The sequence below is a fragment of the Bos indicus genome, chromosome 29, assembly GCF_029378745.1.
Source record: "Bos indicus isolate NIAB-ARS_2022 breed Sahiwal x Tharparkar chromosome 29, NIAB-ARS_B.indTharparkar_mat_pri_1.0, whole genome shotgun sequence".
NCBI classification, from domain to species: domain Eukaryota; kingdom Metazoa; phylum Chordata; class Mammalia; order Artiodactyla; family Bovidae; genus Bos; species Bos indicus.
In genome coordinates this window covers 18,300,671-18,325,326 of record NC_091788.1, presented here as the reverse complement: position 1 = coordinate 18,325,326, position 24,656 = coordinate 18,300,671, and the positions used below count along the sequence as shown (strand labels likewise).

General features: G+C 44.1%; 2 protein-coding genes across 2 annotated transcripts; one reads left to right on the top strand and one right to left on the bottom strand.

Annotated features, from left to right (window-relative positions):
* Positions 1 to 4,224: 4,224 nt before the first annotated feature.
* Positions 4,225 to 10,075, top strand: THRSP (thyroid hormone responsive). Its single transcript, XM_019954968.2, has 2 exons — positions 4,225 to 4,905; positions 9,427 to 10,075. Exon 1 carries the CDS (start codon positions 4,430 to 4,432, stop codon positions 4,898 to 4,900), a length of 471 nt encoding a protein of 156 aa, XP_019810527.1. The 5' UTR covers positions 4,225 to 4,429; the 3' UTR covers positions 4,901 to 4,905; positions 9,427 to 10,075.
* Positions 10,076 to 12,000: 1,925 nt separating this feature from the next.
* NDUFC2 (NADH:ubiquinone oxidoreductase subunit C2) lies at positions 12,001 to 20,200 on the bottom strand. Its single transcript, XM_019954967.2, has 3 exons — positions 19,879 to 20,200; positions 14,015 to 14,158; positions 12,001 to 12,184 (listed from the first exon to the last, which is right to left on the bottom strand). The coding sequence occupies exons 1-3, from the start codon at positions 20,045 to 20,047 to the stop codon at positions 12,135 to 12,137; spliced, it is 363 nt and encodes a 120-aa protein (XP_019810526.2). The 5' UTR covers positions 20,048 to 20,200; the 3' UTR covers positions 12,001 to 12,134.
* Between the last annotated feature and the right edge of the window lie 4,456 nt (positions 20,201 to 24,656).

Genomic DNA, 24,656 nt, shown 5'->3' with positions numbered 1-24,656 from the left:
TAGCCACGTGCTCCGGGAAACAAACTCACTCAGAAGGACAATGCAGATAGTGGAATGCAGTTTATTACACCAGCGGGCCCAAGGCAGAGTCTCCTCTTAGCCAAGGACCCCGACCAGCATTTGTGAAAATCTTTTATACCCCATGTGTTCGTGTCTGAACCCACCACTCCAAATTCCTTGAGACTTACATAAACCAAGGAAAATACAATCCCAATAACCCCATCATTCACGTGCTATGTGCTCATGTGCTCAAACAGTCAAACAATTAGCCAATAATCAATAAACCTGAGGTTACACTGCAGTAGATACAGAAAAATTTATGGCCTGTCTGGAGGAAGGGGTGATTAGTGTATGTTTTCTCTTAGGTGATGAGTAACCTAGATATGATCTTCAAGGTTCCCCTGTCTGGGGGGGCTCTTATCCTTCTGTTGTTTTCATAGGCACTAAACACAGAGTTCAGAGTCCATTGGAAAGGTGGCTGAGCATGATCATCATGAACAGGCCTAAGATGGAGTCCAGGCCCTATGAATTCCTTCTTCAGAGGACTTAATGAAGACCAGTCCCCTTGTTGAATAGATGGGGAAAGGGAGGCCCAGGAGGCAACTGCTGATGGGGCCCTCCTGCCCGGCCCACCACTCTGGCTCAGTTCTCCCAGCCCTGTCTATAAGCAGAACATCATGTTTTCCAGACCCGAGTCAGTGACTCTGGACCTGGGTTAACGAGAAAGGCACTAGACCTGGGTAATGATATCCTTAGTGACCCAAACATGGATTCAGAAGGAATTATACGACCAGGACTGAAAGGCCTTTTCCTCAGAGATCTCCAAACCCTTCCCTTTACAGTCATGGATGCTAGGGCACAGGAAGCCTGGTCACAAGTGGACCTGGACGCAGCCCCAGAACCCAAACCACAGTGTCCAGACTCCTGGTCTCTGGCTAAATCCACTGCTCAGCCATCCTGGATGTTCAAATACAGAGGAAGCCCCATTTTCCAGAGGAAAGATATTTTAAGAATGTTTTCCCTTCCCTGGCAGTCCTGTACTGGGACTGTGCTTTCACTGCCGAGGGTGTAGTTTTGATTTCCCGGCCAGGGAACTTCGATTCCCAAGCGGCATGGTGTGGTATTTTCCTAGAAAAGTAAAAAAGCAAACAAAAAGTATTTTAGGGCTAAAATGAATTAGTCAAATGTTTACTTAAGTAATCTATTAAAATTATATTTTTCCACTTTATTAATTTAGAAAACTTGCTGTTTTCCACTCATAGGTTAGGAAATAGTTTTATGCAAATCCTCCATGTAGCTGACTGACGGAGTTAATGTCGGGCTAATGCATCTTAATTGGAGGATAATTACTTTACAATGTTGTGTTGGTTTCTGCCATACAAAAACATGACTCAGCCATAAATATATATATATGTTCTGTCCATCTTGAACCTCTCTCTCTCCCACCCTCCACCCCATCCCACACCTTTAGGTTCTTTATACATACATATATATACATATTTGGCTGCATCAGGTCTCAGCTATGGCACACAGGATCTTTGTTACATCGTGTGGGATCTTTCATTGCAGTGCATGGACTCTCTGGTTGGGACACACAGGCTGAGCTGCTCCACGGCATGTGGCATATTAGTTCTTGGACCAGGGATGGAACCTGCACTGTTGCAAGGTTGGATTCTTAATCACTGAACCACAAGCGAAGTCCTCTGGCTAATGTATATTGCAAACTGTTTGTTTACATTAACATATTGAGAAAGAACAGTGTGTACGAAGAAGACTGCCAGGACACGAGTATGGCGTACCTCTCCTAGAAGTCTGGAAAAGAGCCTCCCTTTAGAGTCAGGCCCATGAGCTGATTTTGAGCACCTGCCATGCCTGGGCCATGTGTGGCTGCAGCCACTTGGACTCCCTCACTGGGTCAAAGGCCTCACTACTGCCTCCTTCCAAGCCAGGGACCCTATTTTTCAAGGTGACTGGACATTATAAAGAAGGACTCTAGAGTGCATCAGAAAGTGAGTCTAATGGTAATCCATCAGCCAGCATCTACTGAGCATTTGCAGGTCTGGGCACCAGGATAGGTACAAAGGGAATGGAAGTGTATGTAGCAAGCCCTAGAATGGAAGAATAAAGGAGAAATTAGGAGCATAGCATAGGAAATAGGAATGGCAGGAGGCAGTGCATGTTTACTGAGGTTTTGCAATATATATCAGGTATTACACACAAATGTTGTCTCTAGTCCTCATAACTGTTAATATCAGTGGGCAGGATTTACCACTAATTCCAATTTCTGTTTGTCTAAAAGCTAATAGTGTGCATCTTAAGACTAATTACTTGACCTTCTTAGGCTTCAATTTCCTCCTCTGTGAACAAAGACTATCTACGCCATAGGATTGTTGGGAGAATTGACTTCTGTTCTAAGCACTTTGCATGTATCAGCTTAGCTTAGGATAGCAAATCCTCAGTCAATGCTTGCTCTTATCATTATTATAACTTAGGAGGAAGTTGAACCTTAAAGAGGAGTGGTGACTAGCCCAAGGTCACACAGCCAGAGGGAAGAGGAGTTGACCGTGCTCTATGTTCTGCTTACAACCTGCAATACAGAAAGGGTTACAAGTGGAAGCTTTGCCCTCACAGCAGACCCATGGCTGGACTTGACTGCCCTCTGTGCCTTAGAGAGGCAAGGCCAATTGTCCAATGCAGGCTGACCCCAGGTCATCTGCAGCCATGTGCCTGGCCAGCCCATCAAGGGGTCCTGGAGAGAGGGATGGCTGTCACTTTCTTCTGAGGCCTGGAGAGCTGGGCTGGGCCTCCTCCTGTCATGTCTGAGACTCCCCTTTCCTGAGTCTCAGTTTCCTCATTTGGAAAGGGGGACACTAATGTTTTTCTGCTCAATCTGCAGTGTGACTAAGCAAGTTAAAGATGGTTTTTTCACACTATCCTGTTGTGCTCATATAAGCAGAGTTAAGGCCCATGACTTTTGGATAGGGTGAATGTTTTGATTTCATGGGGGAGGGGTGGCGGGGCTGTGTAGCGAGTTAGATTCCAGTTCAATACAAAGACAAACAATCTCATGCCTCCGGGCATAGGAGTAGAAGGAAGTGGTCCAGTGGGTGAGTCCCAGTCAGGAGGGTGCAGAGGGGCCCCTGCCCGGAGTGGGGGTGAAAGTAGCCTAGTTGAGACAAGATGACCTCCCACGGGCTCCTCCTCCTGTCTCCTCCCATGCTGGGGCAGAAGGTACTTAGTAAATCTTTCCTCTCAAAGTGGAGTTGCAAGCAGGGCCTGACTCAGAACCCAGAAGGCCTTGTTCACTTGACTCTGCTACTAATTGCTACTAACTTGTGAAACTTGGAACCTCTCACTAGGGTTCATTTTTCTAATTATTAAGAAGTATAGCAAACACAGTTTGCCAGCTGTGAAAATGTGGCAATGCAAGGGATTATTATCTCAAGACTGTTGGCCGAAACACTGGGTCAATGGTGAAGACGAAGCTTCATAACTCATGGGATTACAGGCTAGTATTGAGAGGGACCTGAGCATTAATCCAGCAACTGAAGGGATAATACATCTGGGGACTACACTTTGTGATTTACAAAGCATTTTGTTTAGCCTTGTCTCCTTACAGTAACACCTCAAATCTACAGACAAGGAGATGGATCCTGTTAACTTGTATAACTTATGCAACTTCACACATCAGTCTAGACTCCTAACTGGAGGTGAGAGAGAGGTGGTCCCAGGCTGGAATCCCAGCCCCAAAGGCACCATGGGCAAGTTACTTTAGCTGTGTGCACCTCAGTTTTCTCATTGGTAAAATGAGAATGTTAAAGCACTCATTGTATGGACTGGGTGAAAGAGCTCAGTGTAGTACTTGATGCAAAGTGAGCGCTCTTAAGTGTTAACTAGCAAACGCTGACAACACACAACTGAGAAATTGCAGAACCAGACTTCTGGCTCCCATCTGAGAGCTCTTTGTCCCACATTAAGCAGTTTCATGGCGTGACCCTCTTCCCTAGTTCATTTCACAGCTGAGGCACCCAAATGAAAGAAGCAAGTTGGACATTAAGACACAGATAGCCAGTGGGCAGCTTGGTCTTAGGTGACCTGAGAGAATTAATTATTGCCTCGGGGTCAAGTGCACCAGCTGCCAAAGGAAAAGGCTGCCCTGTAAATGGCTCTGCAAGCTGATGAAGGAGGAGCCGGGCTCTTTCTGACGCAGTCACAGAACACTGAAATGACAGTCAGAAGTCTGGCAGTTCTGTTGCTGGGCAGATGGATCACCTGATACAGGACGTTGGGACCCAAGCCCTAGGATTGGCCTAAAAGAGGGCTGTGTTGACCTACTGGCTGGGTCTTGGCATCCTGTCAAACTGCTGTGCATACTGACATAAAAATAACAGCCTGGAAACAGAGGCCGAGGCAGTCTGCAGGACTCCATATGGAAGATAAAGCCATCATGCAGGTGCTGACCAAGCGCTACCCCAAGAACTGCCTGCTGACCGTCATGGACCGGTACCTGGCCGTGGTGCGCAACATGGAGCAGGTGGTGATGATCCCCAGTCTTCTGCGGGACATGCAGCTGAGCACACACGGGTATCATGCCCAGGCGGGCGACTCTGATCTCTACAACTACTTCACCATGCTCAAGGCCATCCGCATGGATATGGAGCATGGGCTGCTGCCCCGGCAGGAGTGGCAGGCCAAGGTGGCAGGTGGCAAAGCCGAGGGAGCTGAGACTGAAGCTGGAGAGATGGAAGAGGCTGAGGAGGAGAGCGTGTTGGGGCAGCTGGACCTGGAAGCCCAGTTCCACCTGCACTTCGCTAGCCTTCATCATATCCTCACCCATCTTACCCTGAAAGCGGAGGAGGTGACAAGGAGATACCAGGAGAAAATGGGACAGGCCGTGTAGGAAAGGTAATGGTGGCCGTGCTCACGTCCACCGAGGGCATTCCAGGGGAGGAGAGGGAGCAGTGGTGAACCCAGTGGGAAAGGGCGAGCCCGGCTCTCAGACAGCCACCCTCGCTTTTGAGTATTGAGACCACAACCCAGGAAGGCCCAAGGCCAGGCCTGTCTTACTCTCCTTCTGACCCAGAATTGGTGAGTAATCATGGTGAACTATTATGGAAACATAAGGAAAAGTGGTTGGTGTGTGCATGCCTTATGTGCACTTGTATGCATTTATTAGTAAGTATGCAAATATTTGGACTTCCCTGACAGTTCACACGGTAAAGAATCTGCTTGCACTGCAGGAGACCCGGGTTCAATCCAGGTCAGGAAGATCCCCTGAAGGGTATGGCTACCCACTCCAGTATTCTTGCCTGCAAAATTTCATGGACAGAGGACCCTGGTGAGCTACATTCCGCAGGGTTGCAAAGAGTCAGGCGTGACTGAGCAACTAATATTTTGCATCACTTCATGTGAATATTTGGAGCTGTATGAACTGAACAAGTGTGTTCTCACCATTGACTTCTTTAAGAATCTGATTAAAGCCAAGGACTCTCTCCCCAGAGTCTAGGCATATAGACATATATATGACTGTATATGCAACTTCAGAGGCCCATCCATGAATTCTAAAATAAGAACCTCTGATGTCACATATTAATAATAGCTATTTGAGCATGTAATAAATGTCAATATAGTCCCTAAATGCTTGAGATAGGATGAACTCGTTTAATCTTCATAACAATTCTAGGAAGATAGGTTTTATTATTTCTATTTTATAAATGAAGAACCTTACCCAAGGCACGTGTTTATTCGGGTGTTGAATGTGAGTTGTGTGTGTGTGTGGCACTGCTTCCAACGTTTTTTCCAGTTATGGGATATGGAGAATTATATTTATATGGCATCTGGGTTACATGGGTGAAGCTGCCGGGGTACATGACTGAGGCTGTTCACCAGAGTCCCGCAACTAGCAGAGGTGCTCTGGCCATCCCAAGTTGCAGCCAGCCAAGCGGAAAGTTAAAGGACCACCTTGTGGACACTCTAACTTGTACTAGGCACACCAGCGTGGAGGCATGCCTGCTGGGAAGCCCAGTTGAGAGGACATATACATACATGTTGGGATCTGAGCCCAGAAGGGCTGGGGTTGTGAGGTGTAGGTGAAGGAAGCTAGACAAGCAGGTGGTGGTGCCACACAGGGTAGGAGGTTGGAAGGGGATCTGGGACGGTCTTGGGTGGGTCACTCCTGGGTAGATGGGAGAAATTTGGCCACAACACCTGCCAATTTTGATCCTGTGTCACATGCCAGCCCTGTTCCCATTAGCTGGCTTCATCGGTGATAAACCATGTCCATGTCCGTGGGAACCTCAAAGCACCCGATGTAAGTATTTGGGCAGAATTTTTATCCTCATTTTACCTGTAAGAAAATTAAATCCAGATAGAGGAAGTGTCTCACCCAAAGTCACATAATTGTTTAGTCGCTAAGTTGTGTCCATTCTCTTTTGACCCTATGGACTGTAGCCCACCAGGCTCCTCTGTCCATGGGGTTTCCCAAGCAAGAATACTGGAATGGGTTGCCATTTCCTTCTCCAGGGGATCTTCTTGACCCAGGGATTAAACCTGAGTCTTCTGCATTGCAGGCAGATTCTTTACTGCTGAGCTACCAGTGAAACCCCACATAATTGGTAAGGGGATAAAAAAAGCAAGACTGGCCCCAGAGCTGGGCATTCTTTTTTTCTTTTTTTTTTGGCTGTGCTGGGTCTTTGTTGCTGCACGGACTTTCTCTGGTTGTAGTGCACGGGTTTCTCACTGGGGTAGCTTCTATTTTTTTTTTTACAGTAAATGTGAAAATACTTGGACATTTTTATCTTTGTTTAGTTTTGGCTGCACTGGGTGTCCATTGCTGCATGCAGGCATTCTGTAGTTGCGGTGAGTGTGGCTGACTCTAGCTGTGGTGCGCGGGCTTCTCACCGCAGTGGCTCCTCTTGTTGCAGAGCATGGGCTCCAGGGTGCACAGGGCTCAGTAGTCATGCGCACAGGCTTAGTGGGATCTTCCCGGGATCTCACCTGTGTCCCCTGCATTGGCAGGCTGATTCTTAACCACTGGACCATAGGGGAAGCCCCTGGGGTAGCTTCTCTTGTTGTAGAGCAAGGCTGTAGGTGTGTGGGCTCAGTAGTTGTGGCACACGGGCCTAGTTGCTCCGTGGCATGTGAAATCTTCCCGGACCAGGGATCAAACCTGTGTCCTCTGCACTAGCTGGCAGATTCCTAACCAGGGAAGTCTGATCTGGGTGTTCTTTCCGTCAGATTTAGTCTCTGCCATATTTCCTGAGGCTACTCTGTAATGATGGGTAGTACACATGGACCCTAAATACACAGTCTAGAGAGTTCTGCTCAGTCATTTTCCCTTTCCCTACCTCAAACCTGGGCTTCCCAGGTGGCTCAGTGGTAAAGAATCTGCTTGCCAATGTAGGAGACTTGAGTTAAATCCCAGGGTCAGGAAGATTCCCTAGAGAAGGCAATTGCAATCCTCCCCAGTATTCTTGCCTGGAAAATCCCATGGACAGAGGAACCTGGGGGCTACAGTCCATGTGGTTGAAAAAGAGTTGGACATGACTCAGTGACTAAACAACTTCAAACCTGCACCCAAACTGCCAACTTCAACCCTGTGTCCCTCTCCTCTTGAAGCCCCCTGAGTGGCCTTTCAGAGGTTCTTCTTGACTGTAAGGGGGCTGGGTCAAGAGCTCTGGGTTCAAGTTCTGATCCCACCTCTAATGAGCTGTGCAGCCTTGCTTTTGCTCACTTCTCTGGGTTTCAGTTTATTCACTGAATAATAAAGGTATTAGTAAAAGGATTGGCACTTGAACAGGTTTATAGTTTAAAATTACTTGCATATCAATGATCTAATGGAATTACAATTCCCTTTAACACATGAAAAAACCTGGAGGTCTGAGAGAGAAAATGAGTCTGAGGTTACTCAGGAAATGGCAAAGCCAAGATGTGAATGGACCCTGGCCTAACTCACATCTAATTCCTTTCCTCTACACTACAGATTTCCTTAGCACTGTAGAATTCTGCAGCAAGGGCTGGAGGTAAGAATTAGGGATGGCAAAGCAGTGAGATACATCACTCCTTGACCTGCCAAACCTCTTGGAAGACAAGAGCAGCCAGTTTTACACTGTAACACACTTCAACACACTCTAACTTGTTTTTTGTGGTGGCTGAAGCAACAGTTAGAACTGGACATGGAACAACAGACTGGTTCCAAATAGGAAAAGGAGTACGTCAAGGCTGTACATTGTCACCCTGCTTATTTAACTTCTATGCAGAGTACATCATGAGAAACGCTGGGCTGGAAGAAACACAAGCTGGAATCAAGATTGCCGGGAGAAATATCAATAACCTCAGATATGCAAATGACACCACCGTTATGGCAGAAAGTGAAGAGGAACTAAAAAGCCTCTTGATGGAAGTGAAAGTGGAGTGAAAAAGTTGGCTTAAAGCTCAACTTTCAGAAAACGAAGATCATGGCATCCGGTCCCATCACTTCATGGGAAATAGATGGGGAAACAGTGGAAACAGTGTCAGACTTTATTTTTCTGGGCTCCAAAATCACTGCAGATGGTGACTGCAGCCGTGAAATTAAAAGACGCTTACTCCTTGGAAGGAAAGTTACGTCCAACCTAGATAGCATATTGAAAAGCAGAGACATTACTTTGCCAACAAAGGTCCGTCTAGTCAAGGCTATTGTTTTTCCAGTGGTCATGTATGGATGTGAGAGTTGGACTGTGAAGAAGGCTGAGCGCCGAAGAATTGATGCTTTTAAACTGTGGTGTTGGAGAAGACTCTTGAGAGTCCCTTGGACTGCAAGGAGATCCAACCAGTCCATTCTGAAGGAGATCAGCCCTGGGATTTCTTTGGAAGGAATGCTGCTAAAGCTGAAACTCCAGTACTTTGGCCACCTCATGTGAAGAGTTGACTCATTGGAAAAGACTCATGCTGGGAGGGATTGGGAGCAAGAGGAGCAGGGGACGACAGAGGATGAGATGGCTGGATGGCATCACTGACTCTATGGACATGAGTCTAAGTGAACTCCGGGAGTTGGTGATGGACAGGGAGGCCTGGCGTGCTGTGATTCATGGGGTTGCAAAGAGTCGGACACGACTGAGCGACTGAACTGAACTGAACAAAAGTTAAAAAAAAAAAAAAAAAAATCTAGCTTCTTGTCCTGGCTCTGCACTGATCTCTTTATGCCCTGGACAACTTATTTCACCTTTCTGTAGTTTTCCTGCTAGTAAAAGGTAGAGATGAAGCTAGATGATGTATTGCAGCTCTGACAACCAGATTCTTCTCATAGTGCTGTAAGGCCACTAGGGTTTTTCTACAAACAGCACCCTTGCACTTTTTCAATAGGTTTCCTATTTCAATAGACATGTGACAGCACTTTAATGGTGTGAACTTATACTGACTTGTTTTTTTAAATTTGTGCACCCACAGCTTACTCCACATGATAGAAGGCAGTCCCTGTGATGAAGACATGGTGCAGTTTGCTAGCTTGATGACGCTAAGACCAGAAAGACCTGGACCTGCAACTACAAGCGATGATTTGGATGTCTGGGAATCCTCCCTACCTTCCTCTGAGCACCAGTTCCTGGACTCATCACTGCATCACCGTTAGGCTGCCTGCTGCTGTTCACAACTCCCCGCTCCTCTTACTAGCTTGGGGTGGAAGCCAGTGATTCATGAGGGACCACATGTCTGTCACCTGGTCAGTGTGTTACAGTAGAAACAGAAGTTCTAGCATCTGACTAACCAAAGTTCACATCCTTCTCTCTTGGCAGTCATTAACTGCAATTGTGGCCTAAATTTCCTCATCTATAAAATGGAGATGGTGTTACCTATCTCATGAAGTTGCTTTGAAAATTAAACAGTAAGTCAAAAGCATCTGGCATGTGAGAGCTAATATTATAGGTCTATTTTTCCTCCCACCCTCAACTTCTATTTGTTCTAGTCCTCCCTTACTTTCTACCCTACAGAACTAAGAAGCCGAGTCCTCAACTCTGAGTGGTTCATACTCCTATGCCTATTGAGCAGAGATAAACTATAAACTTATTTATTGCAGCAATAAAAATACCTTGTATTTGTACATATCTTTATTAACTTCTAAAGTGCTTTCTCAGACATGATTTCATTTTTAACAAGTAGGACTCAAGAGAAGAGAGGTGGAACCATGTGATTTTGTCCATCTGCTTATATTCATACTGCCACCTAATCTCAAATCACATGTAAACAATTTTATTAATCTCCAAAACCTAATCTGATTATGAAATCTGAGCTTAGAAACAAAAACTTTGGACAAGTTTTTGGACTTGATAAGCCATAAAGAGTAAAACCTCATTCTAGTTATGTGGGATCTTTTACTTCTAATCCACTGTAGATGGGCTTCTCTGGGGGCTCAGATGGTAAACAATCTGCTTGCAATGCAGGAGACCCAGGTTCAATCCCCTGGAGAAGGGAACGGCTACTTACTCCAGTATTCTTGCCTGGAGAATTTCATGGACAGAGGAGCCCCGAGGGCTACAGTACATGGGGTTGCAAAGAGTCGGACACAACTTAGCAACTAACACTTTCACTTTCCACTGTAGACAGTGTTAGCTACTGAGCTCACTTTCCCCAGGATGTTCCAACTAAGAGCTGAGACCTCTTTGCTGTATCCGTCTCCTAGCTATTCTCCTGGTTGTGAGTTTCCTCCTTTTAAACCACCCTCTATGGTGTTGCAGAGAGCTCAGCAATATAACCATGACCATGTTCAGATCACATCAGTCACTCAGTCATGTCCGACTCTTTGCGACCCCATGAATCGCAGCACGCCAGGCCTCCCTGTCCATCACCAACTCCCAGAGTTCACTGAGACTCACGTCCATGGAGTCAGTGATGCCATCCAGCCATCTCATCCTCTGTCATCCTCTTCTCCTCCTGCCCCCAATCCTTCCCAGCATGAGTCTTTTCCAATGAGTCAACTCTTCACATGAGGTGGCCAAAGTACTGGAGTTTCAGCTTTAGAATCATTCCTTCCAAAGAAATCCCAGGGCTGATCTCCTTCAGAATGGACTGGTTGGATCTCCTTGCAGTCCAAGGGACTCCCAAGAGTCTTCTCCAACACCACAGTTTAAAAGCATCAATTCTTCGGCGCTCAGCCTTCTTCACAGTCCAACTCTCACATCCACACATGACCACAGGAAAAACCACAGCCTTGACTAGACGAACCTTTGTTGGCAAAGTAATGTCTCTGCTTTTGAACATGCTATCTAGGTTGGTCATAACTTTCCTTCCAAGAAGTAAGCGTCTTTTAATTTCATGGCTGCAGTCACCATCTGTAGTGATTTTGGAGCCCCCAAAAATAAAGTCCGACACCGTTTCCACTGTTTCCCCATCTATTTCCCATGAAGTGGTGGAACCGGATGCCATGATCTTCGTTTTCTGAATGTTGAGCTTTAAGCCAACTTTTTCACTCTCCACTTTCACTTTCATCAAGAGGCTTTTTAGTTCCTCTTCACTTTCTGCCATAAGGGTGGTGTCATCTGCATATCTGAGGTTATTGATATTTCTCCCGGCAATCTTGATTCCAGTTTGTGTTTCTTCTCTGTTTAAAATCCTTTAGTGACCTTCTACTACCTAGAATCGAGTCAAAATTATTCTACATGACTCACAAAACCGTCCATCATCTGGCTTGCTTGGTTCACTCTGCACTAGAACTGAGCAGGTGAAACTCTTCTGTAAAAGGCCATATATTAAATAGTTCAGGCTTCACAGACCATAAGGTCTCTGTCATAACCACTCAACTCTGCTGCAGAAGGAAGCAGCCATTAACATGTAAACAAATGAGCCTGGTTGTGTTCAATAAAACCGGACTGGCAGTGAGCCAGATGTGGCCCACAGGCTATTAGACTGCCAGCTCTGAACTAGAACTAAACTCCATTTTAAAATCTACCAGATGTCTTCTCAAAACTAGCTAAATGGAAACTGACCATTCTCTGATAAACTGTTTTTTTGACAAAAAGGAGTCAGAGCGCTTATAATGACCATTTTAATCACAAGGTGTTAACATTAAGAGATTAACATAAACTTCAGATGTCATAGAAACAGTTCAACAAAATACAGAAATAACTGGTATCAATTAAACCGGAGCAAGCATTTTGGAGACTTCAACGCACTGGATGGAATTCTTCAAAAACTTCCCCGTAAGTTTTCTTATCTATAAAAAGAAAAATCACAAAAGATTTTAAAATTATGTTTAAAAAATCATACTTCCTAAAGAAACATTAACACTTAATATTCTTATAAGAACTGCTTTATTTTCTAGTCCTCAACCCAGCTTCCCAACCAGGCATTTTGTTCCACTGAATGAAGAACTGCTTTGAGTCTATGGTGATGTCCAGATGGTTGTCTAGAGAGGCAAAGTGCTGTCAGAGGGATCCTGGCTGAAGGAGTGGAAGCAGGATTGAACAGGGAGCGGCCCGGAGCTGAGGTGGTCAAGCTTTCCATGGCTGCACTATTGGTACAGAAGGCTCTTTGCACACCTGCCAGTAATCTGCTGTTCAGAGAGAATGAGCCTGTGAGGCTACACGCACTGTCAGAGGGAGTTAGTGGAAACATACAGGCAAAGAGCCAGAGGTATGGGTCGAAGGACTAACTGCCACTGGGTCTCCCTCTTAGAAATCACTATTCCCAAGATCCTTCCATCTCCAACATCCAGCAATCCTGACTATTCCCATCCCAGACACAGCCACTATTCATGGCTTTGTACTAGTCTTTGAACTCTTTACTGCAAAAAAAAGCCGTACCCTTCTGATCCACCACAAACATCACATATATGACTGAAGGATAAGGAAATTATTATTAAGAATCATACAATTTCAGAGTTAAGTAGGACCTTACAGATCACCATTCAGTCTGATGAGATTTAAAATGCTTAAATTGAAATGCTTACATATTTACATAAATAGGAAAATCTAAAAATCTGTAAAATTACAAGTTTAAAAATTCCCTACACTCATTCATTCACGTATGCAAATATCTATATTGCATATTTGTATAAAATATAAACAAGAAAACAGCTGTATTACAGTTACATTCATAGTTGCACAAAGATAAGTAGAGTGTGGTCAGAAAATTCCTGTCTATAGCACGATGACTCTTGAGCAGGAATCTGTAGGTGCACAGGGTGGAGATGGGCAGGAGGAAGACTCAGGGGCACCGCATGCACGCAGTGACACAGGGCAGGCTCAGGACAGCATTTCAAGCGGCACGAGCTGAGTGACACAAGATGAGGCAGGGTTCTGTGTAGGTGAGGCCAGGCATTATTTATTAAATGCCTACTATGTGTAGGTTCTGGGCTGGAGGCGGGAGAAACAAAGATGAAGCTTCAGTCCAGTGAGGAACACAGTCTGTGTGTGTAATGGGGTGGATAAAAGTCTAAGTTAAGTGTTTATACCAGGCAATCAGCCTGGGGGGAAAAAGCCATCTTAATGGAGTCTTGATTTTATCCAAAAGGTAATGGATAGCTATTTAAGCATATCCATATTTATCCAGAGAGATGTGATTTTTGCTAAGAACAAAAGCAGAGGCAAGCTGGAGGCAAGTGCAGGAGTCTACACAAGAGATTACCAGGACCTGAACCAGGGTGGTGGCAGTGGCAGAGAGGAGAGTTCAGAGTTGAGAATTATTTAGGGATTAGAACGGTAAGACTTGACGACTAATGAGAAGTCAGAGACAGCTGTGAAGACGATTCCCAGGCTTCTGGCTGGAGCACCCAGGTGGGCGGTAGTGCCATTCACTGGAGCAGGACACAGAAGCCCAGGAGGTCTGGGTGAGCAGGGGGGACGTGAGTCCTGTTTGCTGTTTGAGGGACGCAGAGGTGCTCAGCCAGAAACTGGATATATGAATTCAAGAGAATTTTGGTCTACAGACAAAGAGGCGGAAGTCAACAGAACACAGAAGGCCTGAAGTCACAGGCATGCGAAAGATTAACTAGGGAAAATGGCACAGAGCAAGAAAGAAGTTTTCTACAATGAACTTGAAATACCTTTTTCAGGAAAATCCTCTGGGTGTGACTTTATATATGAGAACATATCGTGGTCCCTCACAGCATACATATAGTCTTGACGTTTTAAAAGATAATATCCAACAAAAACAAAGGAAGTAATATATAGAAGCTGGCGATGCAAACCTGAAATCGAAACCACAAATTCCAAAGAAAGCAAAAATCAGTCTTGTGTGTTAAAAATCACATTTTTAATGTTTTAGATACATAGTTTGTAATTTCTTCCAACATTCTTAAAAAAAAAAAAAGCTGTTGCATATGGGTATTTTGAACACACAGCTATGACCATGGAACATCTTCCTAAGGATATCTGGCAACTATGAAAAGCAACATTTTGTCTACAAATGTAACTATCAATAGAACCTAAAATTTTTTAAATTCATGTTTTATAAGTTTCTTCAAGGATAAAGGTGGATAAGCACAAAAACTTGAATGATAGACTGACAAAGGAAAAAAAAAAAAGCTCTTCTTTTTTAATAGGTTAACTTTAGACCTTAGACTTACACTAACCTGCATTCCAGGACATGTTCAGGACATGATGAGTAGAGGTTAAAGCCCTCTACAAATGGTCTAAGAGCAGTTTGGTTTGTCTCCAAATACCGATTTGTATTTACATATCTAGTGGTTACTGAAACAGTACACTGTACTACAAATACATCTCATTCTCTTGTATCCTCTGAATTTTCTAATTTTGCAAGTACTACCTATTCAAAAACTATCTCTAAAAAAATCATCCTACTGGGACGTCCCTGGAGGTCCAGTGGTTAAGACTCCATGCTTCTACTGCAGGCGGTGTGCACTCGATTCCTGGTCAGGGAACTAAAATCCCACACGCTATTCAGCACAGCAAAAAAATAAAATCATCCTGTTATAATAAGACTGGAGAGGATCAAATCACATGATCTACAAAGCCAAAATTTTAAATGTGAAGGGGAGATCCAAAGGTATTAACTTTATATAATTTTTTTTTTTTTTTACAAAAGGCTAAGTGTAGATTTTATAGCTATGCCTATTCCCAGCCATTCTCGTATCCCACACAGGCTTTCATTCCTATAGTTTTATCTATTATCCAAGTACCGGTAACCCATTAGTAACGTCCAACTCAGATACCTATCTGAACAAATATATCCAAATATCTGACAGATACGATAACCCGGATTCTCCCAAACCAACTCAGTTCCTTCCTATTCATATCTTTTTCCTGAAAGACCATTTACCCAGAAATCCAAGTCCTGGGTAATAAGCATACTAATTATCATTTTTTTTCCCACCCTTATCCTCTACATTCAGTCACTGTCAATTCTACCTAATAAATATTTCCTTAACTCATGCTCATTTATATAACTGGTTTACCTTTCATCTCATTTTCTACTCCACATTGATTCCAGCTTTTACCCTGTCACTAGAGGAATTTTTACTAAAACACAAATTAGTTCGTCAGTCCCTTCTTCAATGATGGTTAACAAGACCCCAATCTCCCGCATGTGACCTCCCAGGCCCTTCATGAGCTGACTCCTCCACCTTCATCTTCTGACACTCTCTGGTATACATATTGTGCCCAGCAACACTGAACTACTTCTAATTCCTCACATAACCTAGGCTCCTTCATACTTCTATACATCATGTACTGATTACTTCTCTGCCCAGCAATGTCCTGATCCTTCAAGGCTTAACTCACACAACACTTCTGCTAAGAAGCCTTCCTAAAACTTTCCTGGAGTTAAAAGGATGAATTCATCCCTCATGATATGTAAACTGCTATAGTAATTATTTCTCCCTCTACTACCAGGCAAAGTCAATGTTTCGCTCATCTTTATATATTAGCACACAGACAGCACTTAATAAATAGGCAATAAATGGATGAATGGCCTTGGGCAAATCAATTTACTACCTCTAAAACAAAGATAATAATACCTAACCGTTTTTCACAGTAGTTATTAAAAGTGTTTTGGGAAAAATTGTAAAACAATAAAAATACAAAATATCACTATGATCTGGGATTGGACAGCACTCAGACTATTTTGCATTCTCCCTTACCCCGAAAGCAGCTTCCCTGATAGCTCAGTTAGTAAAGAATCTGCCTGCAATGCAGGAGACCCTGGTTCGATTCCTGGGTTGGGAAGATACCCTGGAGAAGATAGGCTAGCCACTCCAGTATTCCTGGGTTTCCCTTGTGGCTCAGCTGCTAAAGAATCCGCCCGCAATGCGGGAGACCTGGGTTCAACCCCTGGGTTGGGAAGATCCCCTGGAGAAGGGAAAGGCTACCCACGTCAGTATTCTGGCCTGGAGAATTCCATGAACTCTATAGTCCATGGGATCACAAAGAGTAGGACATGACCAAGCAATTTCACTTCACTTCACTTTACCCAGAAAGGAGATTCCCAGGTGGCACTAGTGGTAAAGAACCCACTTGTCAATGCAGGAGACATAAGAGATGCAGGTTCGATTCCTGGGTCAGGAAGATCCCCTGGAGGACAGCATGACAACCCACTCCAATATTCTTGCCTGGAGAATCCCATGGACAGAGGAGCCTGGTGGGCTACAGTCCATGGGGTCACAAAGAGACACGACTGAACTGACTTAGCACTGAATAGCACAGCACTTACCCCAGCCACTGCTTCCCCTAATGAGCCACCTGTAATACCACAAAGTGTGCTGCGTTTTCCCATGTGCCACTGGACTAGATAACAGACCCAGACTCTCTGTGTTTACCCATATCCTGCACAGAAGATAGGCATGGCCTGGCCTCTTCTCAAGTCCCCATTTCCCTAGCCTCTTCTCTTTCAGCAGTGGTCTCCCTCTCACCATATACACAATCCCTTCACAATCATTTTCCTCTTTTTTCCTTTACTCAGTTGACCTAAACTTGAAAGCCACAGTGCTCTTTGCAGAACACAATAAATTACTCTTACCTTAGACTAGAAATCAATACAGATGAAGTTTTGCAGACTACACTTATATACTAAGTCTAACTTTAGGGCAGGTGAGCGGTATCCAGAAACAAGGGTTTAAAAATAGGTGATGGGAGAAAAGCTTAAGAAAAAACTGTATTTAATATTTTCTGTGTACTTGAAAAAGATCTGCACAGATATCCCAACTACCTAGAGAATGCCAGATACTCTCCATGGTCACAGCTGGAAAAAACCCACCATGTATTCCTCCTTCCCCATTCTTCCTACTCTATCTGTATAAGTTTGTATCAGAATTCATCTTTTTCATAGATATGCCCATCTGGTTTGTAAATCTCTGGATGGTTCTATATTTCCTTGTTATCTACACATTCATTCAATAAATACTCACTGAGCATTACTATTCGGCAGACATTGAACTAGATAAATACAGTATGCATTCAATAAATGCTGCTGAGGGTAACGATTTCAATAAAGTTCTCAAGGCCTGAATTTTCCAAAGCAACAAGGGAAACTCAGGAACTCTGACCCCTAGGCCTGGGCTACGTGCTTTACATTCATCATCCCCCCTAGTTCTCACAGCCACACAAAGAGGTAGCTACCATCCCTATTTCACAGATGAAGAAACTAAAGCTCACAGAAATAAGTAACTTCTCCAGAATCAAATGGCGAGTAGGGAGGAGGAGGTGCATCAAATTTGAAAGCTTGTGCTCTTAACCACTATGTTCTTCGGTCTCCCAGAAAAGGCACAAAACATTCTTTGACAACAGCAAGGTGAGATTAAGTGATACAAACTTCAAATTTCAGCCAATCTTTTCTTCTTCTGGAACACCATCTCTCTGATCTGAACCTTCTTCAGACTCCTAAAGTACTGTCTGCTCACCCAGCTATCAAAACACCTGTCACGCCTAGACTCATACCTGCTTGTCTCACTGACCCAATTAGGAGTTCCTCAAGAGCAGGTCAGTATTTCTCCTCCCATACCCAATGTGTAACACTGCCTGGCACAGAGAAAAAGCTCAGTCAGGACTCAACAAATATACAGTAAACTGTGCAACAAGAGCTAAGCAAAGGGAAACCTGTTAGCACCTTCTGTGTGCCAGGCATTTACCTATAGATTCTCACTTAATTCTCACAAAAAAATTTGCAAAGATGAATTATTCTCACTTCATAGGTGAGGAAACTTAAGCTCTGATCAAGTAACTTGCCCAAAGTGACAGAAATGGGAAGCAGTGGGGCAAGGCCATTTAACTCCAAAGTGGACCTCTTTCCATGACACCAAGTAACAGGCCTGGGCAGTGTGGAGTTGTGATAAAAAGGGAGAACACTCCATAGTTCCTAGTGGCAGAAATGGACAAAGATCACTCATTTCTGTGGAGTGGGGTCATGTCCAAGGCAGATGGGGTTTCAAGTCTATTTGAGCCCTGGAAATGCTGACATCTGGTGGGTTGGGAGTCAACCTCCAGGCATACATACACCTTGGAGGCAAAAGAGGCACAAGGGAGTGATTTCTGGTTGCCTGAAAGAGTGTAAGTTGCTCAGTCATGCCCGACTCTTTGCCACCCCATGGATTGTAGCCGGCCAACTCCTCTGTCCATGGAATACTCCAGGCAAGAATACTGGAGTGGGTTGCCATTTCCTTCTCCTGGTTTCCTGAACCACTGAATTAGTTTTCTTCCTAACTGGGCTTTTTGGCTCCAGTTTCTAACAAAGTCAACCTTTTAAAACACAAGTCCAATCACTGTATTTCCTTGGCAGCTTTCAAAAATTATGTAAGGTTCCCGACTGCCTGGAGAATAAATGGCCACAATCTACCTAAATCTTTGTTGCCTTATCACCCTACTCTGCACTTACTCATCATCAACTGCCCTCCCATCCCCATGCTCTTGCTTCCATTCACTCTCAGTAGCTTCCCATGGCCTGGAAGGCTCTCTCCAAGAATTCCTCTGACAGATCATGGCTAAATTCAAAAATATCTCTTATAAAGTTTCCCTCTTTTCCCTTGGGAAATCCACAGACTTTAGCACAGCTACTGTGTCTCTTGGGCTTCCCAGGTGGCTCAGAGGTAAAGAATCTGCCTGCCAATGCAGGGGATGCAGGTTCCATCCCTAGGTGAGGAAGATCCCCTGGAGAAAGAAACAGCAACCCACTCCAGTATTCTTGCCTGGAGAATTCCATGGACTGAGGAGCCAGGCTGGGCCCATGGGGGTCGCAGAGTCAGACACGACTGGGCACGCACACAGTGTGTCACTTATTATCACGGCTGGTCTCCGACAGGTGGACACGGACTTACTGGGAAAGACAGCCTGCTACTCAATGTGAGGTCCCCAGACCACCAGTGTCTGGGAGACTGGGACCACGAGGCCTTTCTCTCTCCAGGGCTAATGAATCAGAATCTGCATTTTAACAAGACCCTCAACTTATCAGTATGCACATTAAATCTGAGAAGTGCTGGTTCTCAAAGTAGACTCTTGGGGTTTACAAACAGACTGTGCTACTTACGACCTTGGTCAGGCTGCTTTAACCTTTCTAAGGCTGTTTCCCCACTGTGGCTAATGCTCCCCACTCTGTCTTACCCCATGGCGTTTGATGACTAAATGCTATAACGTAGGTTTAGTAGAGCACTGGATAGACTGAGAGCTAATTTTTGCACCCCTACAAAGAGAAATGAGAGGGGAGCAAGCAGTTCCGTCCGGGGTCCTTCACAGACTCACTGCGAGGTCGTGGGTTGCACTGCATCTGTTTCCTGAAATGACACTCTAGCCGGCCCGATTCCGAGAAGCTCAAGGGGAGCGGACACCTGAGACAGGCGAGACAGGGCCAGTTAACGCGAAAAGGCCCGGAAAAGCGGAGGCACCCAGGCAGCCTAAGGCAGAGCCGGCCCTCAGCCCTACGACCCCAGCTCCTCCCGGCCGATCCCGTCCGCGCAGCCCTCACCGGCCGACAGCACCGGCCTCCGCCGGATCGCGTTATCAATCAGGCCGGAGCAGTAGCCCAAGAAGCCTACGAAGGCGAGCCGCGGGTCCGTCAGTTTCGGCGGCGGCAGGCTCCGGGCCTCATCAGGCAGGAACTGGAAGGTAGCTCGGCCCTGCCGTCCAGTCATCATTGTGACGCCGTTCCCACTTGAGGCCTGGCCTCAGGCCTTCAACTACAAAGAAGACCACAGGGACCACTGCAGGGGCCCAGGCTGAAGATTTCACCTCCGAGCGCTAGGCTGAAGGGCATGGCGCAGGGCGGTGCGGCACGCAAAGGCTTCCCCGGGCGCGCTGCTGCCGGAACCGCGCGCGCGAGGTTCCGGGCTACTAAGTATCCCATGTCGCTAGTCTCCCGGGCGGCGCTAACGCCACAAGTAGAAGTTCGGGGGTTAGGTACCTATCGAGCACTACAATAAACGAGCCAAACCCGGAGAAGACTAGGAGACGTTGCTTTTTTCACCCAGTCTCCCTTGCCCGCTGGAGAAGGAAACGGCAACCCACTCCAGTGCTCTTGTCTGGAGAATCCCATGGACAGAGAGAAGGCTGGTGAGCTACAGTCCATGGGGACGCAGTCAGACACGACCGAGCGACGAACACACACCCTTGCCCGCAATTGTCTCTCCTTCCTCCGCCCTAGAGTGTTCCTTCGGCAAGAATTTATTTTTGTATCCAAAACCCCACGTAGGCTTGATGGGTAGTTTTAAGCAACGTAATTAATTGACATCAAATAAAAACGAGTTTTCTTTTTCTGAGTTTCCCGTCGTTCATCTGCATAGGAACACCCTTCACAAAGCCTAAAATTAAGGTCCAGCCAGCCATAAAGAATTCGGAGAATCCCAGGGCGGGATCATTTAGCTAAACTCTCGAAATTCAGTCTGGGTCTTTAGGTCCTTGCACGTCGCTGAGGGACGAGGTGTTTCCTAAAGTTTTGAAGAATGGAAGAAAAAAAAAAAGAGAGAGAGAATCTATAATATTCTGCCAAGTAATTGTCCAGTCTCTGGTCACCTGCCTCCAACTCCGATCTTTGAAAAGCTCTCTGTTTAGACAGCCCTTGTTTAGACAGCTGAAATGTCTTCAACATTTTACTTAGAAGAATGCTGATTAAACCAGAGGTTAACGCAAAGCCGTATGCCTCAGGTATTGATTTCCAAAGTGGAAGAATTAAGTATCAACTAATAAAGGATGAGACTCTTATGCCTACAAAAGGACTCCCAGATCTGTAACATTTAAAGTTAGGATCTTCCAAAGGAATGTATATTGGAACAGTTTCTTGAAGTTTAAGCTGTTTGACATAGTAATTACCTGAGAATCTGCCTTATGTAAATACCAGTGTGACACATGAAAGAGGTTTTTTTTTTTTTTTTTCACAGTCTTTAGATTTTATTTATTTAGCTGCGCCTTGGTTGCTGCCAGCGGATTTTTCTCTAGTTGTAGGTCCGGGTTTAGTTGCCTATTAGCAAGTGGGGCCTTAGTTCCTTGCCCAGGGATCTAACCTGTATTTGCTGTATTGGAAGGTGGATTCCTAACCAGGGAAGAAGTCCTTGCACACTCTTTTTATTTTTTTAAAACCATAGTGTTTCTTTTAAAATTATACCAAAAGAGTGAAAACCATAAAAAATCTACCTTCAGTTCAGTTCAGTCGCTCAGTTGTGTCCGACTCTTTGCGACCCCATGAATTGCAGCACGCCAGGCCTCCCTGTCCATCACCAACTCCCGGAGTTCACTCAGACTCATGTCCATCAAGTCAGTGATGCCATCCAGCCATCTCATCCTCTGTCGTCCCCTTCTCCTCCTGCCCCCAATCCCTCCCAGCATCAGAGTCTTTTCCAATGAGTCAACTCTTCACATGAGGTGGCCAAAGTACTGGAGTTTCAGCTTTAGCATCAGTCCTTCCAAAGAACACCCAGGGCTGATCTTCTTCAGAATGGACTGGTTGGATCTCCTTGCAGTCCAAGGGACTCTCAAGAGTCTTCTCCAACACCACAGTTCAAAAGCATCAATTCTTCGGCGCTCAGCTTTCTTCACAGTCCAACTCTCACATCCATACATAGAATTATGTTAATTTTGAATACTAGATGATGTTAGGCAAACACAAATATTCAATATTGCTTAAATATTCTTCTCCACAGTCTTCTCGGTCCACTCTCTCTCTCTTTTAAGAAACTTAAGACCTACAAAAACAAAAAATACAAAGAACAGTATAACAAATACCCATATGCTGTCACCCAGAATTGTTAATATTTTGTCATATTTTAAAAGGAAATAAAACACTATAAATATAGAACCCTTTCCCATCCTCCTCGGAGACAATCATGAGTTTAGTATACACTTACAGTTCACTTTTTATATTTTTACATATATTTAGTATGTCTTATGCTTTAAAATTTACATAAATTGTACAATTCAGTGTTTCTGTTTTCTCTCACTTTCATCATTCCACATGTTTTGAGAGCCATCCATGATGATATAAGATCAAGCTCATTCCTTTTGATTACTGTATGATATTCCATTATATAAGTAAGTTACATTTTAGTCACCCATTAACCTTTTGATGGATATTTAAGTTGTGTTCCATTTCTTTTTGATTTACTTAAGACTGTAGTCCACAGTCTAGGGTCTAGAGAAGCTTTGGGGTATGTTAACCAGGACTAAGAGACATACAAGAATATTATATTACAAGGAGTAATATCCATTAGTAATAGCCCCAAACTAGAAACATTTAAAATGTCCATTAAGAGCAGAATAGAGGATAAATTGCCATGTTTTCATTCAAAGGTATATCCAGTGTGATGAACTTAAAAAAAAGGATCATGTTAAAAAAAAGATTAAAAGATCAGAGAAAAAGAGATGTTAGAATACAATAAATGATCCCATGTATAAAGTTCAATATTAGGCAAATATATACTATTTAGAGATATCCATATTAGTAGTAAAATTATAAAGAAAAGCATGAGAAGGATTAACACAAATATTTAGAATATTTAGTTACCTCTGTGGGATCTTCTTGGACCAGGAATCAAACCCATGTCCCCTGTGTTGTCAAGTGGATTCTTAACCACTGGACCACCAGGGAAATCCAGTAACTTTTTTTGGGATAAATTAAAATTTTAACTTTTTAAGTTGTGGTAAAAAACATAACATTAAACTTATCATCTTAACCATTTCTAAGTGTATAGTTCAGTAGTGTTAAGTATATTCACATTGTTGTATAACAGATCTATAGAACTTTAATCTTGCAAAACTGAAACTCTCTATCATTGAATGCTAATCCCTTTTCCCTCCTACCCCCAGCCCTTGGTAACTGCCTTCCTTCTTTCTGTTTCTATGATTTTGACCACTTCAGATACATAGGAGTGGAATTACAGTCTTTTGTGACTGGCTTATTTCATTTAGCAGAATGTCCTTGAAGTTTATCCATGTTGTTCCATGTGACAGGATTTCCTCCTCCTCCCTTGTTTTTTTGGCCTCACCACATGGCTTACAGGAACTTAGTTCCCCAACCAGAGATGGAACCCCAGCCCTTGGCAGTGAAAGTGTGGAGTCCTAACCACCGGACCAGGGAATTCCCAGGATTTCCTTTCCTTTTAAGGCTGCATAATACTCCGTTGTAAAATGTATATGCAACATTTTTTATCTACCTGTCCATCTGTTGATGTCCATTTGGGTTGTTTCCACCTCCTAGCTATTGTGAAATAATGCTATAATGAACACAGATATGCAAAAATCGCTTCAAGATCCTACTTTGAATTCTTTTGGATATATACCTGAAAGTGGGATTGATGATTCATATGGAAATTGTATTTTTTGAGGAATCTTCATACTGTTTCTCCCCAATGGCTGAACCATTTTGCTTAAGGGTTCTATTTTCTCCACATTCTTGCCAACACTTATTTTCCATTCTTTTGATAGTGACCATCCTGTAAGTGTGTGGTTTTGATTTGCATTTTTCTTATGATTAGTGATGTTGAGCATCTTTTCATATGCTTGTAGGCCATTTGTATATGTTTGGAGAATTATCTATTCAGTCCTTTGTCCATTTTTAAATTGAGTTGCTTGGTTCTTTTTGTTGTTGGGCTGTAGAAGAGACCTGTATATTCTGTATATTAATCCCTTATCAAATATACGATTTCCAAATATTTTCTTTCATTCCATAGGTTGCCTTTTCACTCTATTGCTTTTTTTTGAAAGTGAAAGTCGCTCAGTCGTGTCCAACTCTTTTGTGACCCCATGGACTATACAGTTCACAGAATTCTCCAGGCCAGAATACTGGAGTGGGTAGCTGTTTTCCTTTCCGGGGTTCTTCCCAACCCAGGGATCAAACTCAGGTCTCCTGCATTGCAGGTAGATTCTTTACCAGCTGAACTACCAGGGAAGCCCTGTTTCTTTTGAGGCATAGTCCAATTTGTCAATTTTTGCTTTTGGTGCCATGTTTTTGGTGTCATATCCAAGAAAATCACTACCGAATCTAATGTCCTACAGCTTTCCACCTATGTTTTCTTCTAGGAGTCATCTTCCTGGCTCTTACATCTCTCTAGACACTAGAATATAAATTCTTGAGTGCAGGAATATGTCTTTCTTGTTCACCTTTTGATCTCCAGCACCTAGCACAGCATATGACACTCAATAGGAACTCAGCAAATATTTGAAGCAAGAATGAATTGCTTTTCAAACTTTAGGAAGGATAAAAAGCAGGTAATACCTAGCATAACACCTGTTATGTAGTATGCTTTCAGTAGAAAG